The sequence below is a fragment of the Leptonychotes weddellii genome, chromosome 8, assembly GCF_054177405.1.
Source record: "Leptonychotes weddellii isolate Sample4059 chromosome 8, ASM5417740v2, whole genome shotgun sequence".
NCBI classification, from domain to species: domain Eukaryota; kingdom Metazoa; phylum Chordata; class Mammalia; order Carnivora; family Phocidae; genus Leptonychotes; species Leptonychotes weddellii.
The window spans coordinates 117,463,833-117,479,059 of record NC_138376.1 but is presented as its reverse complement, the minus strand read 5'-3'; the positions used below and the strand labels follow the sequence as shown (position 1 = coordinate 117,479,059).

The 15,227-nt window shown below is 39.2% G+C and overlaps 1 protein-coding gene across 6 annotated transcripts in view; it reads right to left on the bottom strand.

Annotated features, from left to right (window-relative positions):
- ESR1 (estrogen receptor 1) overlaps window positions 1–15,227 on the bottom strand; it is a 329,307-nt gene that overhangs the window by 72,138 nt on the left and 241,942 nt on the right. For all 6 annotated transcript variants that reach the window (XM_081829167.1, XM_081829171.1, XM_081829166.1 and 3 more), the window contains one exon: window positions 5,773–5,911. In XM_081829167.1, the coding sequence (XP_081685293.1) occupies window positions 5,773–5,911 (139 nt within the window). The remainder of the gene's footprint in view (window positions 1–5,772; window positions 5,912–15,227) is intronic.

Here is a 15,227-nt window from a genome sequence, read left to right as displayed (position 1 = left end):
GAAATGTTCTTGCTTCTAGAAAATGACTTTTTCTTTTCCATTTAAAATGAATGTATCATCTGGAAACAGTCTGCTATTTAGTAGAAGAGGCCAAATGCTTTCTCTGGTGCAGCAACCTGTTTTTCTCTTAAGGAAGAGAACTCATTCCTATTCCATGCCTACAAGTAGAACTTTCTGCTGTTCGATACTATTTCCTACAGGCAGAGCCTCCTGATGTGGGAGCAAGGGAAAGAGCTAGATCAACAACTCTCTGGCCAGATACTGTATGAAAGGAATATTCTACTTGTCGAATTAAGCCCTGCTTTTCAAATGGACGAATAGTTGTTTCTCTGAGAGTGAATAGGACTCAAAACAGAGTGCTTTGGCTTCACTGAGAAATCCACAAATATTTTTCAGAATTTGTTAGCACTGATGGCGCCAGCAAAACAGAATTAGACTGTCCCTTGGAAACTGGATAGTCTTCCTGAACACGCAATTTACATTGTTTCCTCTAACATGACATCTGCCTTCCTGCCATAGCAAACTGTACTCCTGCAAGAGCAAAGAGACCCCACCTGGAATGATATATGTTGAACATTTTCAGTCTATATTTTTCCAACGGGAGCACTCAAGCAGGACTAAACGAAGAGACGCATTCCTAGTTGACACAGAGGACATATTTTGTGTTTTCTGGTGCCAAAACACACCAGAGGATTAGGTGCTAGAATGGAAAATAGTTCTCTCCATTTCCTGATTACTTTCACAGGCATTCTTATTATCTTTAACTTTCCTCTTGTAAAACACACACACACACACAGCATGAGAAATTACTGGGTTCTTTATTTATACCTTATAATAACCTTTATTTCTTGGTTTTCACAGGAAGAGATGACTGCATGAAGTGCTTGGAACTCATTGCTGCAGGACACAGGGAAGAACTGGAAAGTGTGGGTAGGCTAAGCAGACCAAGGGTAAAATTAGCCTTCGAGCATATGACTACCAGGAAAGCTCTGAACTACCAGAATCAAGATACCATGGGTTGTCATCAGGGAGTAAATCAGGCAATAACTCTTTTTAAATAAACTCAAGATAGGAACTATGTCCTCCATTCACAAATGTGGGATGGCAACCCAGCAGGTTCTATATTCCTGTAATCACTAAACCCCGTGTGCCAGTTCTAACATCTGAGTAATTACAAGGCATGACTGGGACAAATTTTATCCTCCTGATGGTCTTGCAAGGCACAAGGTTTGAGAGAACGGGACATCATTGTCATCAATCGCAGATAAGCCCCGTCTCCAGTTAGCATTGGTAATCCGTGGGTGACGGGACTCCGTGGGACTCTTGGCTCTCTCTTTTCCCTGTTTCTATCATAGAGGTAAACAGCCAGTGGAGGTGGCTGACTTTTCAAAGGTTGTGTCACAGAGCCTGAGCTAAAATTAAAAGGAGGACGCTAATGCTCATTTTGTGCTTACCAGTTGTCAGTTAAGCTTTGAAACTTAGGGATTTCTATGGTTTGTTACAAAAAAATGTTTACTGTGTACAATCTGATGGGAAAAGAGCAACAGGGAGGGCAGAGTGATTTATGCTAATCAGAGAGTTGGATGTTATCAAAAGGGCTAGAAGCCTGCAAGGTAAAAACATAAACAGTTATTCTCAGCTATCACTCAAAACCATCTTGCAGGTAGATGGAACTTCAAACGGGCTGCTGAGCACATATTTTTACTGGTATGCACAGATCAATGTCATCAAAGGGAGTCATCCCTCCAATACAAAGGGTAATTTAATAATATTGAAATTTCCTAATATTTGGGTGCATGTTAATTAGGAAAGTGTAGAAAATTTTATATTATAAATCAAATTTTTTATTTTTTATTTTATATTATTTATATAATTTACACTTATTTATATACTTTTCTAATTAGTAAAATGTGCCTGAGTGTCCTTAAATGCATTAAGATCTTGAGCAGTTTACTCGATAGTGGCTTTAGTTATGGGAAAAAATAAGAAGAAGCTTATCCCTGTTTGGAATTCAGAAGCTGCAGAACAGGTTTGTGGAGTAGAAGCAGAAGTGTAAACCTAAGCCAAGCACATTTAGTAATTTTAAAAATCTTTTCAAAACAGACGGATTTTAATTTCTGCAAAGTCTTTAAGGGACCAAGCCAGGAATTGATGAGTAACAATGAATAAGAAGTGAGTGAGTTGGATGCCAAGGATAGCTGAAATGACCATCAGATGTAGATTCTACTGACTGCCACAAACCACCCGGCTGACCTCAGCCAGTGAGATTAACAAACAAGATTAACAAAGACTTACTGGGAGTCATAGAAGACTTTGTGCATTGGAAGTAACAAAAAGATGAACAAGCTCTGGTTGCTGCCCACAAGAAGCTTACGAGCAGGTGAGGAAGAGAAGACACACAATCACAATGTCTGCATGGCAGAAGGGGACTGAGAGCAGACCACACGCAAGAACTCAGACCAAGGAAAGGCCCCCTTCGCCTACAGAGGGGAGAGTGTAAAGAAGGGTTTAATGGAAGAGTACATCTGAAATAAGCCATAAAGAACGGATATATTGCTGACAAGGAATCCTAAAGGCAGCCTTTCAGAAAAACTTGAAATGTGTAGTTACGTTTATGCCCCTCGGGCTGAATTCAGTACCCAGGTGTTTTTAGCCTGGACAAGAGCTCACCAACTTCACCTAATCCTCGGCACTGCCTTTTGGACTCACACCCACTGGCCTTCCTCATTTACAGCATTTGACTGTTCTGCAGATGTTTGTGTTTAGAGAGTCATAATAGAGAGTCATAATTATCAAGATAAGAAGTCTAGACAGTGTCTTCTAAGGAACAGAAAGAGCCAATTGAAGCTGAGTCAGGAAGCGTTGGGATCACAACTGTGCCTTAAAGAAATCGGGGGCAACACTGTGGGGGCCAGACTGAAAGAAAGAAGGGTGGTGGCCAAGAGAGACAGACGGTAGTGGAGAGGCAATAATCTGGAGAAGGGACAGTGAGGACCTGTGCAGAGGGCACATGGGGGCAGAGGGATGGAGACCAAGGGGAGATATGGATTTAAGAAATGGTTCAGAAATGACTTGATAGCCGGATAACCTAGTGGGGGGTGGTGTGTGTGAAATCCATGATTAACTTAAACTTTATAGCTTCAGTGTCCAGGTGAATGTTGATGTCACAAACAAAGAGAATAAAGAAAAGGAACAAGGGGCGCCTGGGTGGCTCAGTCGTTAAGCGTCTGCCTTGGGCTCAGGTCATGATCCCAGGGTCCTGGGATCGAGCCCCGCATCGGGCTCCCTGCTCAGCGGGAAGCCTGCTTCTCCCTCTCCCGCTCCCCCTGCTTGTGTTCCCTCTCTCGCTGTGTCTCTCTCTGTCAAATAAATAAATAAAGTCTTAAGAAAAAAATAGTAAAAAAAAAAAAAGAAAAGGAACAAAATGGATAAGGCAGATAATATATTCAAGGGAGGGATATGGTGAGTCTGAAGAGCTTACAGGGCACTGAAGTAGAAAAGTCTAGAAGAGTTGTTCTCAACCAGGGTCAATTTTGCACCTCCCCTCCTGCCACACACTGGGCATGTTTAGAAATGTCCAGAGACATTTGGGGTTGTTATCACTGGGGAGGAGGGGTGTTATGAGCCTCTAGTACGTAGGGTTCAAGGGTCCTGCTAAACATCCTAAAATGTATGGAACAGTCACCACAAGAAAGAATGAACCTGCTAAAAATGTCAGTAGCACAGACACTGAGAAATCCTAGTCTAAAGGAAGTGAGAACTTCCAATCGAGAATTGAAGAAAGTAGGAACAGAGGGAAATGAGAAATTTCACTCATTCACACTGCAGTAAGAGACTTGAGAGAACATTACCTACAATGAAAGTATGTGGGAAAGGAAGAGAAGCAGGTGGTGGACAAAATCCTAGGCAATATCAATACCTCATTAGCAAAATGAGTTCTTTGGGGTGGAGTAATGTCACAAATCATTTCACATTTATTTTTTAAGTCAACTCTACCCCCAACATGGGACCCGCATTCATAACCCCAAGATCAAGAGTTGCACGCTCTACTGACTGAGCCAGCCAGGTGCCCCAACCCTTTTATATTTAAAATGCCATGACATGATGACTGTTTTCAAAAAGTGTGTACTCAGAAAGATAGATATGAATGAAATGGGGAATCATGGAGAAGATCAGTAATGAACGAACATCCTAAAAAATTAAGCATTGAAGATACATTCCAGTCTGTAGCAGGGAAGGATTGTATGTGGTCTGCAAATCTGTTATAACTTGGTCACAGAACCACACAGCTGTAACACAAGAAAGAAGAAGTTGGAGGAGGAGGAGGGGGGGGAAGAGGTGGATGAGAAGAAAAGAAGGAAGGAAGAAACAAAGGAAAACAAAGAAGAAGAGGTGTGGAAGGGGGAAAATGGCAAGAGAAACAAGGGGAAGGGAGAGAAGGAAAGGAGAACAGTAGAGACACCTCTAAAAGACACAGAATACAGTGCGAGCGAAGTTCTAAAGAACAAGACTCATAGCCATCCTCGAAAATTTTGCCAAACTCTAATATGGGAATCTATTCCACGAACAGCAAAATCTGCTCCTTGAACAGTATCATCACTGTTTTTCAAAAGCTATCTAACACAAAATGACGAAATAGTAAGCAACACCTGTACAATTCTCTAGTACTTAAATAAATTTTGCTGTCACTCTGCTCCACTAGGGCTTGCCAGAGGTCAGGGGGCCTGGAGAGGGACAGGAGATGGGGAGGTAGTGGGGCGCTCCAAAGTGAAGGAATGTGGAAGGATGCATCATAGCCACCTTGGCAGCCTTAGACTGCTGAGCAAAGGCAAAGGAAGTTTGCGAGAAACAGCTAGAAGATGGTCTTTTCCCATTCAAATTGTTATGTGGCCCACAAATACTAGGTATGCCTGGAAACCAAGAGAGGCATCACTGACCCAGAAAGAGGATGAAGAACATGTGCACAGGACAGGCAGTATGAGTATTGAGCCAGATAGATTTTGAATTCCAAACTTGGCTCCACCATTGGCTAGTTTGATGCTGTTTGCGAGTAGCAGAATGGCTCTGAAACTTAGCTTCTTTCTGGTCAGGTGTGAATGGTGGGCTTCCCAGGCATGCTGTGATGTTTAAAGGACATCATGGATGTAAAGCGTCAACCCAAATAAAACACATTAAATAAGGTTGCACATTTGAAAACAAAAATCTTCACTTCTGTAAATGAACAAGTAACTTTTATGAATTGATAGAACTGGGAGTGGCCTTCAGAATGCTGGTCAAATTTCCTCCTTTAGCTGATAGGAAAATTGGAGAAGGAAATGAAGAGGCTATTGTGGTTTGGATGTATGTGGGCCAAAAGAGACCTTAATTAAAGGGAGGTTATTCATTTTTTTAATATAAGATGAAGGTAGAGTTAGAAAATTAGAGTCCATAGTTATATAGATGTATATATGTGTATATATGTGTATATATATACAAACATACATTTTATATGTATATGTATATACGATATACAAATTATATATGTGTATATTAGAAATAACAGAACTTCTCTGAGGATGCTCTATTATGATGCCTAGCATCATCCAGCAGAAAGTTGTCCTTAACTTTCTGTGAACTTCACTAGACTATATCTCCCACATTCACCCCTTCGTAAAGTAAATATATCTCATAAAGTTCTTGGGTGCTTCACAGAGTACCAAATAAAAGAGTTTTAGGAATAAACTGGTGATTATAAAGGATATGCTTCCCCCAAGCTACAGTCAGGTCACTTACCTGTCCAGGAGCAAGTTAGGAGCAAATAGGAGCTTCCCTGGGTGCTCCATGGAGCGCCAGACAAGTCCAATCATCAGGATCTCTAGCCAGGCACATTCCAGAAGGTGGACTTGATCATGGAGGCTCAAATCGACAAAGCCTAAAACAAGACAAGAAAACCCTGCTGACTTAAAATGAAAAGTCGTCATTACCAATGAAATGAATGCAACGAGGCATCTATTTCCTATTAGATGGTATGGCATGTAATGGAAGCACACTGGATAGGAAAGTTAAGTAACTATTTCTAAATCTAGTATATCAATGAACATTAAGGTAGCAGTAAGTTTCTTGGTGCCTGAGTGTCACATCTATAGAAATATACTAATTTATACAACCCACTTGGCTTTTTATAAAGTTCTATACTTAGTGTTAAAACTTATTATCTTAGACATTGTTTTTTACTTAGACATCTCTAATAGCCCTATGTGATTACTATATTTCATTTCTGATTCAGTTGCAGATATTTAGGTATAAGAAATTTAAACTGTTTGCCTTAAACCAAACAGGAATTAGAGCACAGGCAAGAGCAAAGTCACTAAATTTCTATTTCTTTGTTTCATCACTAAGCCATGCTCTTTTTTTTTCACACCATGTAAAAGAAAGTCTAATGAAATAGCATGTGTAAATAAATAACTTGGGGGAGAATGAGTCAGATGAATAAAGGTGACACTATAATTACTTCTAGTAATAAATACTAATGTGCCCTTGTTTGATAAAGGCTTTAATAGGAGATTAAAGTTTTTCCTAATCATTACTGACAATATGGCAGATGCCTAATGATAATAATAATAACAACAACAATAAGCAAGAGGAGGAGAAGGGGAAAAGGGAGAGGAGGAAGAAGAAGAAGGATGAGGAGGAAGAAGAAGAAGCAGAGGAGGAGGAGGAAAATGGCCAACTTATTGAGCCCTTACTACAGTTTTGAAGTACTAAACAATTAGCTGATCATTTCTGATACATGGATGGGCCATCCTTACTGCTAAGTAGGTGACTAACCATATAGAGAAACCCCAACTAGAGAAAGACCTCAGAGTCTATGCCCCCTGGGAGTCATCATTCCCTAATCAAACCTCACAAATTCTATCTTTGAAGTAACACTAAAATTCTTCCTCTCCTTTCTATAGTCCCATTGTTACTATTTTAATTTAATTCCTAAGAGTCATCTTTCTGACTTTTGTAAATCAACATAATTATTTTGAGACTTACCCATGGTCTTCCATGTATGAATAGTTGATTCTTTTTATCGCTGAGTGGTATTCCATTGTATGGAAATATACAATAAATAAATACAATTTGCTGATCCTTTCATTGGACATTTGGGTTGTTTGGGGCTATTACAAATAAAGCTTTTATGAGCAATCTATGTACTAATTTTTTGTATGAACATAGGCTTTCATTTTCGGGGGGTAAATACTTAAGAGTCCAATGGCTGGATCATACAGTAGGCATATATTTTGCTTTTTAAGAAACTGCTAAGTTGTCCATTTTATATTCCCACCAACAATAGATGAGAGCACTAGTTGCTCCACATCCTCACCGATACTTGGTATGGTCAGTCTTATTTTTTTTTATCATTTAAAAAAATTTTTTTATTTAAATTCAATTTAGTTAACATATAATGTATTATTAGTTTCAGGGGTAGAATTTCTTTTTAATTATAGATATTCTAGTAGATGTACAGAGGTATCACACTGGCTCTGTGGTTTTAATTTGCATTTCCCTAATAACTAATGATGTTGCACATCTTTTCATGTGCTTCTACCAGATCATTATCATACATTGTATTGATGTTAGTTACGCATTTATATGTAAATTCTGCTAGGCTGCATATTCATCTGAAGCACCAGATGCATGATTCTATTAAATTCTGCTTTTTAAAACCAATACTTCTCGCACCTTCTCCTACATCAATCAACCGTTCCAAGGACCATAACAGTGTAGACTTTCTCAGAACAGGTATTGGAAAAAGTGAGTTTCACTCATTTAAAGCAGGGCTTGCAAGCGGAGAAAAAATGGGTAGCTCTGTTCATTAAAAAAGAAACAAAACCCAAAATATTAAAACACAGTGACTGGGTTTCAGGCCTCCTTGATAGAAAAAGGAACAGGTATCTGTACAACCTACAGATATTTACCTCTGGAGTACACTGGGTTAAAATGGACTAACCTTGTTCTGGAAGAAACAGTGCCTGAGGCAATAGGAAATGTTTCTTTTTCTCAATACCCAGTGTCTAATGGGATAAATTGACTCCAGTGAGCAGTACTTAAAAGGAAAGCTCTCAAGGAAGTTTTAATTCTCTAAGATTTTACCCCGATCTTTTGGGTAAAGCCTCAGAATAGCAATGTAAATGGACACTGTCAATTAAGCTCACTTTCAGAAATACTAACATTCAAAAGTGATGTCTTCTGGGATGCCTGGGTGGCACAGTGGGTTGAGCGACCAACCCTTGGTTTCTGCTCAAGTCATGATCTCAGGGTCGTGAGATTGAGTCCTGTGTTGGACTCCACACTCAGCATGGAGTCTGCTTGAGACTCTCTCTCTCCCTCTCCCCCTCCCCCCGACACTCTCTCTCGCCCACTCTCTCTCTGTCTCTAAAATAAATAAATCTTTTAAAAAAGTGATGTCTTCTTTCATGACATTCACTGTTTTATATGGGAAAAAATACAATCATGTGATAATGTCATCCATGATGACACGTACACCATGTTATTCAATACCCTCCAGAAACCTCAAACACTCACACAGGATGAGATTGGGGAGTACCTTTTGAGAGAACCACAGCTGGTCACACAACCATTCAATTTTGGAAAACCAAAGGAGTATTTTCTGGTAGTAACCTTACATATTAAACTGAATCATACTTTTTAATTCTCGCTTCAAAACTTTAGTGCAGGGCACCTGGGTGGCTCAGTCATTAAGCGGCTGCCTTCGGCTCAGGTCATGATCCCAGGTCCTGGGATTGAGCCCCGAATCGGGGTCCCTGCTCCACGGGAAGCCTGCTTCTCCCTCTCCCACTCCCCCTGCTTGTGCTCCCTCTCTCCCTGTGTCTCTCTCTGTCAAATAAACAAAGAAAATCTTAAAAAAAAAAAAACAAAACCTCAGTGCTATTTAAGTCTGACACTTTTAGTGGTCTCTTGGGTGCCTCAGAAGCTCACCATAACCATTTGTACCACACAAGTCTGGTGATTATGAAATCTGTCTGAAGTATGTCTGTTAGCAATAGTTTTCAGTCTGGGTCTAGCAAAATTGCCTGGGCCTTCTGTTGAGATGATGTAGATCTCTCAAAAAGAAATAGTCTCTTTAGTTATCTTTCCCAGCTGTGCACATTGCCTTCAGACAGGGTTATTATATCTCTTGCATAGTGCCCTTTGCAAGTTCCTGGGGCAGGGATGGCAGTGGAGGCGCAAAGATGACTATCAATCAACCTTTCCTGATGAATGTGAAGGCCACTAAAGACTGTCCATTAAAGACTCTAAATTCATAGCCAGTGGAGATCAATAAGGTACTAAATCCCAAACAAAATTATATTATCTATCAATAGACATCAAGTTTCAATCCTTAGCTTTTTCCTTATAAACAAGAGGAATGATCCAATGTGCAGTTTCAACTGGATCTGCTATAATAACATAAAGGTATTCCATAAGGCCTTTCTCGAACACTTGAAAGTGTTGCCAAAATGAAGATGGGAGGGAGAAGCATTTATGGGATACGAATAGAGGCATCAGTGACAGATATTCTTACAGGTGACATAGTGAGAGACGATTCACCTCCCATCACTTGGGGATTCACATCTTAGTGACAGGGACAGTGACAAGGGGCCCTGGGCCTGTGGAATCCACACCAGTGGGACAGAATGCATACCTAAAAAGTAGTAACAAGAGTTTATTGAGACCAAAGGAGATCAGATATAAGGAAATCTCATTTTATAAAATAGAATTTTAAAAGAAAGCAAACATGGGTCTTTTCCTCTAGCCCACATTCACAGATCGAGTAATAGAGTATCTAGAGATGGAATATCCTGGAAGACAGAAATGTCTCACCTCCTACTCCCCATCCACTAGGTGGGCAGGGATCTAATGAAGTTGAGGGAGGTCTCTTTCACAGAGAAATAACCCCTTATGCATACAACTGACTCATTATCTCTAGCTTCATCACCGCATAAATACATTCCTGCCTTCTGTCCTCCATTATAAAATAACTGTTTTTCCTCCAAGATTTTTATCTTAGTTTTAACTGTGAAAGAACCTCATGGCATGTCCTCCTCTTTCCCTTGGGCCTCATGAGACCCTAAACCCTCTTCCCCCACTCTGTTGGAGCCTGCCAGACAAATTACTTAATTTGCCTTGGCACACAGGAAATCCTTCAAGCCTCACCCTCCCTTATGGGGTATGACGTGGCTCTTAGAAATGACATTGAAAAGTGTGCTGAGATTCTTAGGCAAAATGACTATTATAATATGAATGCTTGTGAAGTTCTGCACTGCAGTGGGGTAAAAGGTAAATCACAGTGGCTCTTCAGGATAAGCATGAGGAAAAATAAGCACTATGGTAATTATATTTCTTATTTCCATGGGATAAATCTATAGAGAGGCAAAGTGAGGAAGAAACCTTGTGGAAGAAAAAAAGCAACTAGAAACCAGGTGGTTGGTTCCCTTAGTAAATCCACTGGAAAAAATACTAGTTTCCTGACCTTCAGAAAAAATTAATCATGTTCTCAGTCATATGATGACCCCAATGTTCTCCAAAATGTCACTTATGAAATTGCCTATTAAATGCTTTTTGTATTGCTTTAACTCAATGGGAGAAGATTTAAATAATTCATCTCTTCCTCTGGATGCCAAAGACTCAGTGAAGAAGGAGAAGATGAAGAAGAATGAGAAGGAGGAGGAGGAGGAGGGGAAGAAGGAGATGAGGAGGAGAAGAAAGGGGGGAGCAGAAGAATGGAACATGAGACTATAGCATAAAGACAGCTACAAGCTGAACAAAATTGGGGATTTCTGGGAGAAAGCCTACAGAACGGATAATACCAGAGGAACCTAGATCCCAGTTCAAATGCTGAGCAGTCTTCATGCCCTCCATTTGTAATATTTTTTCTTTTTTCTCCAGAAAATCGTCACTTGATAGCATACTATGGACATGTACCCCATGATATGACCTCCTGCCTCCAAATAAAATCTTAGATCCTCTTTTTATGCAGTCCCATTATAGAGAGACCCATTAATACTGTGATTTCCATTCTATAACTCTTTAAGCATATCCAATAATATACAAGTACTGAAAAAGTTTTAAGAAATGAGCTGAACCCATTTAAACAATTTCATCCACCACTCTTACCAAATACATAGCACTGTTACAAAGTAAAATAAATGGCAACAGATTATCAGTCGTTTAGAAATATTGAATGACAATGCAAGAACATGGGCCTCCTCCCCAGCCTGCCCTACATCACTATGTCTGTGTGTATTCCGGCTTTCCTCTGCTATAATAAAGGGAAGTGTGCAGAGGCCGCCCCCCGGTACAATATCACTTATCCAACATTCTTATGCAACCACCATACTAATAGACATTCACCTTGCCAATACCGAGCTGACACTTTCTTGAGGCTACAACAGCCCTCAATTCTCAGGCCCAATTACGAGGTATTTCCAACATGGGATTTTTTTTATTATGGGGAGGGTACACCCCCCTCCCATCCTCCCAACGGAATGAAGAGGAGAGAAATAATGAAAAGAGTATGAGCTGAAAAGTCAAGTAGACCTGGCTTGAAGTTCTTCTGCGGCCTACAGCCAGTTACTTAAGATCTCTGAAAGCTCTTCCCATCTGTAAAATGCAGATGGACTGACCTACCACTTTGGGTTATTGTAAAAATTAAGGAGTTGGCAGATGTCCCAGAGTACCAGAGTCCTACTCAGTGAATATTCGTTCTCCTTCCTATTCATCCCAATAGGCCTGGAACTTCTTCCTAATAGAAGGGAACATGACTTTTGCAAAGCACCAAGAGAAATGTTTTATTTCAAAATATTTTAGATTTAGAGCTTCAAACTTAAATTGGGCACTTTGTGTTTGCCCTAAGTCATGTTGTGTTTTCTGTTTATATTTTTCTTTTTATTTATATACAAAAATAACCTAATAAAAAGGATAAAAGACTTCCTGGACATCAAACAGCTCTTAAAAACAACGTTTTCATGATTTAAAAGTGGAGGGAACAAGAGCATGTGGATTATATTTCTCCTAAAATACATATGCAAAGAAATGAGAAAAGAAAGCACATCTGGGGTTTTATTACACTCAAAGCATTTCAAGATGTTTAGCAAATCCAGAATGCAGCTGTATTTGTACACCCCAATAAATGGTCAATGGTTTTCTACTAAACTCAGCAGACTTCCACACTGTGTTTGCTGCTCCTTATTTGCCTTGAGATAGAACAAAACTTGCCCTGTGGTGACGACCTCCCTTGGGAAATAAAACAGTGTTCTCGAGGCAATACTCAGCAATAAAAACCAGTGGTAAGTGAAGAACTGAATGTGACAAATTTGATATTTTAAAAATATGTCACATTTAGCATAGTTGATAGCCAATTAATTTGAGTTGAGGTTGAAGAATTCAGGGCAGAGTTTTTAAAGTAAACAAAAGTAGTGCTTTTTAAATGAATGGTGTATATCTCGAATGCCCCTTATTAAGATGACTATAGTTTGAAAGAATTACAGATGATGAGGTCATGATATCTATATATATCCACAAACTTTCCAATCTTGACTCTGTAGCCTGACAAGGGTACCATGTTTTGACATAATATAATGAAGACATTTATGACATCATTACCAATTCAACTATGGTTGGGTTTTTTTTTAAAGATTTATTTGAGAGAGAGAAAGCATGTGCACAGGGCGGGGGTGGGGGGGGGCAGAGGGAGAGAGAAAATCTCAAGCAGACTCCCTGCTGAGCATAGGGCTCAATCCCAGGACCCTGAGATCATGACCTGAGCCGGAATCAAGGGTCAGACACTTAATTGACCAAGCCACCCAGGTACCCCAACCATTGTTGGGCTTTAACCACCATCCCCCACACCATATACACCCATTATAACGCTCCTTTGAAAAATTATTAGACTTACCCATGGAAATGTATTCACACTTCAAAAATTTTCTAGCATTTTTTTCCCTGCTCTGGACATTAGGCTAGATTTTTTTTTTTTTTACAGTAGGTTCTATGTCCAGTGTGGGGCTTGAACTCAGGACCCTGAGATTAAGAGATGCATGTTCTACTGGCTGAGCCAGCCAGGTGCCCCCTGGACTTTAGGCCAGATTTATTGTTTCGTCATCATAAACACTTCTAGGTATGGATTTGTGTGTGCCATAGCTTATGGTTACATTTTACTTACCTGCCAATATTTGATTATGTTTTACACATCAACACATAGGATATGAAAAAAGTATATGGAAATAAATTGTGTCTATCTGGAGAGGTAATTATAGAACTTCTCTGATTAGCAAAAAAAGTAGAGCTACATCGAAAAGCACCTCAAGATCTTAAGGTTTAGAATTATATATTGTATCATATGTAAAATAGTTATAACACAAAGAAGGAAATTATTCTTGACCTTAAATAGGAGCTTCATAAAATATTTCCCTGAACTTTTATTTAGCAGTTTTGTTGATGACACAGTTTTAAATGGCCAGATACATATTTTCTTATTTTTCTAAGGCTGGATAGATCTTAATTCTGATCACAGCATTGTGAAATTGTGAATATTTTTTTTTTTAAAATTATGTTCTCAGTTTTGAATATGTCATTGCATCTTTGGGAAAGGGACAGATGAAGCTATTGGGCTATGTCCCTCATATAAGCATTCATTTATTCTTCAAATTTCTCTCTAAATTTAATAATAAGAAAAGGTTTTCTTCTCCTAGAGAATTGATGTGTTCCTTTTGGTGGAAAGTAAGAACAACAGGGCTTACTACAGACTGTTTGAAGCCCTATGTCAGGAAGCACAGACATAAATACAATATCCAAAGGCAATAATAATTTTACCTGTTTCCTGGGAAAATGACTGCCTTACTTCTGACTGTACTACTGAATTACAAGGTACCTCATATCAGACTTTGCCAAGTAGATAGAGGAATAAATCATTAAAATATATGTTTGTTTCCACACACACATAACTATCCCCCTTTTTTTCTTTCTATTCAACAAAAAATATGTTATGTGATGACAGATAAGGAAGTGGTTTGTTAGGAGAAAAGAATTAATCTCACAACTATATCTGACTCCAAAAAGAAAAATAAGTCAAGACTTTCAGATATCAGGATTAGACTTGGGGATCAAAAAAAATGTCCCTCAGAGAAAACAAAGCAGATGGCAACTCTATCTTGTTACCAACCCCATCTGTATTACACTCAGAGCCTTGGTTTATGAAGAGATGGTTGTCATGACAATAAGCATTTGAGAAGAGTTCTGGAGAAGCTTATGGATTTAAGAGTGTCTCCTAGCTTCCCAATTTTTGAAGCACACACAAAAAAACCATTCCCTCCGTCCACCAAATAAACAATTCTATTACTTCTTGTATTGGCTACAATTATTCTCTATTGACAGTATACATTTTTTGTACTCTCTCATGTCAAAATCCTCCTTGGAGAGACAGAAAAGCTCTTTACTCTGATACAGCACAACTTGAAGGTAAACTAGTCTTTTATTTTTATTCAGCAAGGGCAATGGTATTAACTACAACTTAATTTTTTTTCCTTCCCAGCTCAGGAAAAAAATCAATTTCGGCTTAAATGAAGAAGGGGGAAAAAAGTAAAAGAAATTATTTTCCAGTTTCTGAGAGTAGGTTGCAAACTAAAGAAGGAAAGAATTAATAAACTATAAAGTAAAGTACTTAAGCTTGTCCTTTGACGTGCTTGGCAAATGCACAGGAAGGCCAGCACTGTGGAGCGGCGCTGGGTTCGCTCAGGAAGAGCATGGATTGGCTGTGTTTGAAAAGTCAACAAGCACTTGTACCTTGGAACATACATTTTTTCCTATCTACCTAGAAGCAGACCTACAGAGGCATTTCAAATACTATTGTCATCAGTCTGAGTTTTCCAGATAACTGTATGTTCCCGGGAAACACTACAAACGTCAACACAAACACTGAGAGGGAAGCAGACCATTCTTTTTAAGCAAGTCCCCTAAACAAATGGACAATGATGATTTCCTCCTCCTACCTGCTCCCTGCCTAAGCCCCTCAGTGAAACCAAAATTGATGATTATCTTACAGTCTTAGGGAGTGTTTTCTGACATACACACACACACACATACACACATTTGCTAGAGGAACACCCATTATTGCTGATGACCCAAGGACATCCAGTTCTAGAATGAATTAGGAGCAAAAAAGAGGCTTATTCTCTCATTGTTTTTACTTAAATTCAGAATAT